Source organism: Pyxicephalus adspersus, chromosome 3, assembly GCF_032062135.1.
Source record: "Pyxicephalus adspersus chromosome 3, UCB_Pads_2.0, whole genome shotgun sequence".
NCBI classification, from domain to species: Eukaryota; Metazoa; Chordata; class Amphibia; order Anura; family Pyxicephalidae; genus Pyxicephalus; species Pyxicephalus adspersus.
The window spans coordinates 133147485-133148543 of NC_092860.1; the positions used below are offsets into that span (position 1 = coordinate 133147485).

The 1059-nt window shown below is 46.5% G+C and overlaps 1 protein-coding gene across 1 annotated transcript in view; it reads right to left on the reverse strand.

Moving 5' to 3' along the window:
• The window catches only part of NCAPG (non-SMC condensin I complex subunit G), a gene marked incomplete in the record, with an annotated part of 20819 nt that extends 20415 nt beyond the window's left edge, over positions 1-404 (reverse strand). The window contains 1 exon segment of the mRNA XM_072406403.1: positions 149-404. Within this exon segment, the coding sequence (XP_072262504.1) occupies positions 149-259 (111 nt within the window).
• Positions 405-1059: the final 655 nt, after the last annotated feature.

The following is a 1059-nucleotide window of genomic DNA, read 5'->3' on the forward strand; positions in this document are numbered from 1 at the left end:
CTTGTCTTCTACAATACAGAACCCCTGACAGCTCTGGTGTCAGATCCCCGGTGACACCGGAAGTACATTATTCAGGGGACACCCTGGAGATGAGATGACTATAATTACCCTATGTGTGCCCCCCTGTGTAAGGGCCCCGAGCACTCACCTCATCATAGGTGACCCTGAGCCCGGTGACCAGCTTGGCAAGGTTCTGGTGCGGCTTCTGAGCCAAGTCAAAAGCTTCTTTAATCTGAAGAGCTTTCTTATCCACCGTCATTATCGCGGTTTGTTTTATTTAGCGGTGTCCCCGTTATATATGGCGCAATGCTTCTCCTGCGAGCCCAGCACCCCCTATACACATACACAGCCCCGCCAGTCACTTATACGCGCTCCCGCCCGCATTCAAATCTTGCACCTGCGCAGTACAGGGAGAAAGAGGTGCGTCACGTGACTAGGTAACGCGCCTTACGTTAGGAAGGAACACTCAACGTGCTCGTTCATGTACAGAGCATCATACGCATGCGCATGCATGTGAATGTGTTCCGTCTATAATGTAATATAATAAAACATAGCTCAAGCAATAATATAAATGTCTAATATTAAAAAAAAAAAAGCACAACCAGTTCCTAATTAGTAATCCCACTATTTTTGTGCTAATATTGGAAGGTTTCGCATGAAACAAAATCTTTTATATTATGCCCCAAGCAATTTTTACTGGTTACCCTAAAGCGGGACTATACCAAAGAATAAAAAAAAAATAGCACATACCTTTAATCCCGGAGATCCCTTGGTCACGCTGGACTTTTCCTTGATCGGGTCCTGTGCCATTCTAGAATTTTCCCAGCGCCGTCATCTTCGTCTTCTTCTTGGTACATTACCATCTTGGACTGCGCAGGTGTGAGATCGGATAACGTAGCCTGGTGTAAGGGGGAAAAAATGAGAGATGATCTCACTGCGCATGTGTAAGATCAGCATCTCTTTCTCCTTAGTAAAGCAAAATGCGGCATGCGCAGAAGAAGTAGCTAAGAGCTTCCCGGAATGCATGGCGTAGGTATCCCAGGAGGCTCTGCACACCCA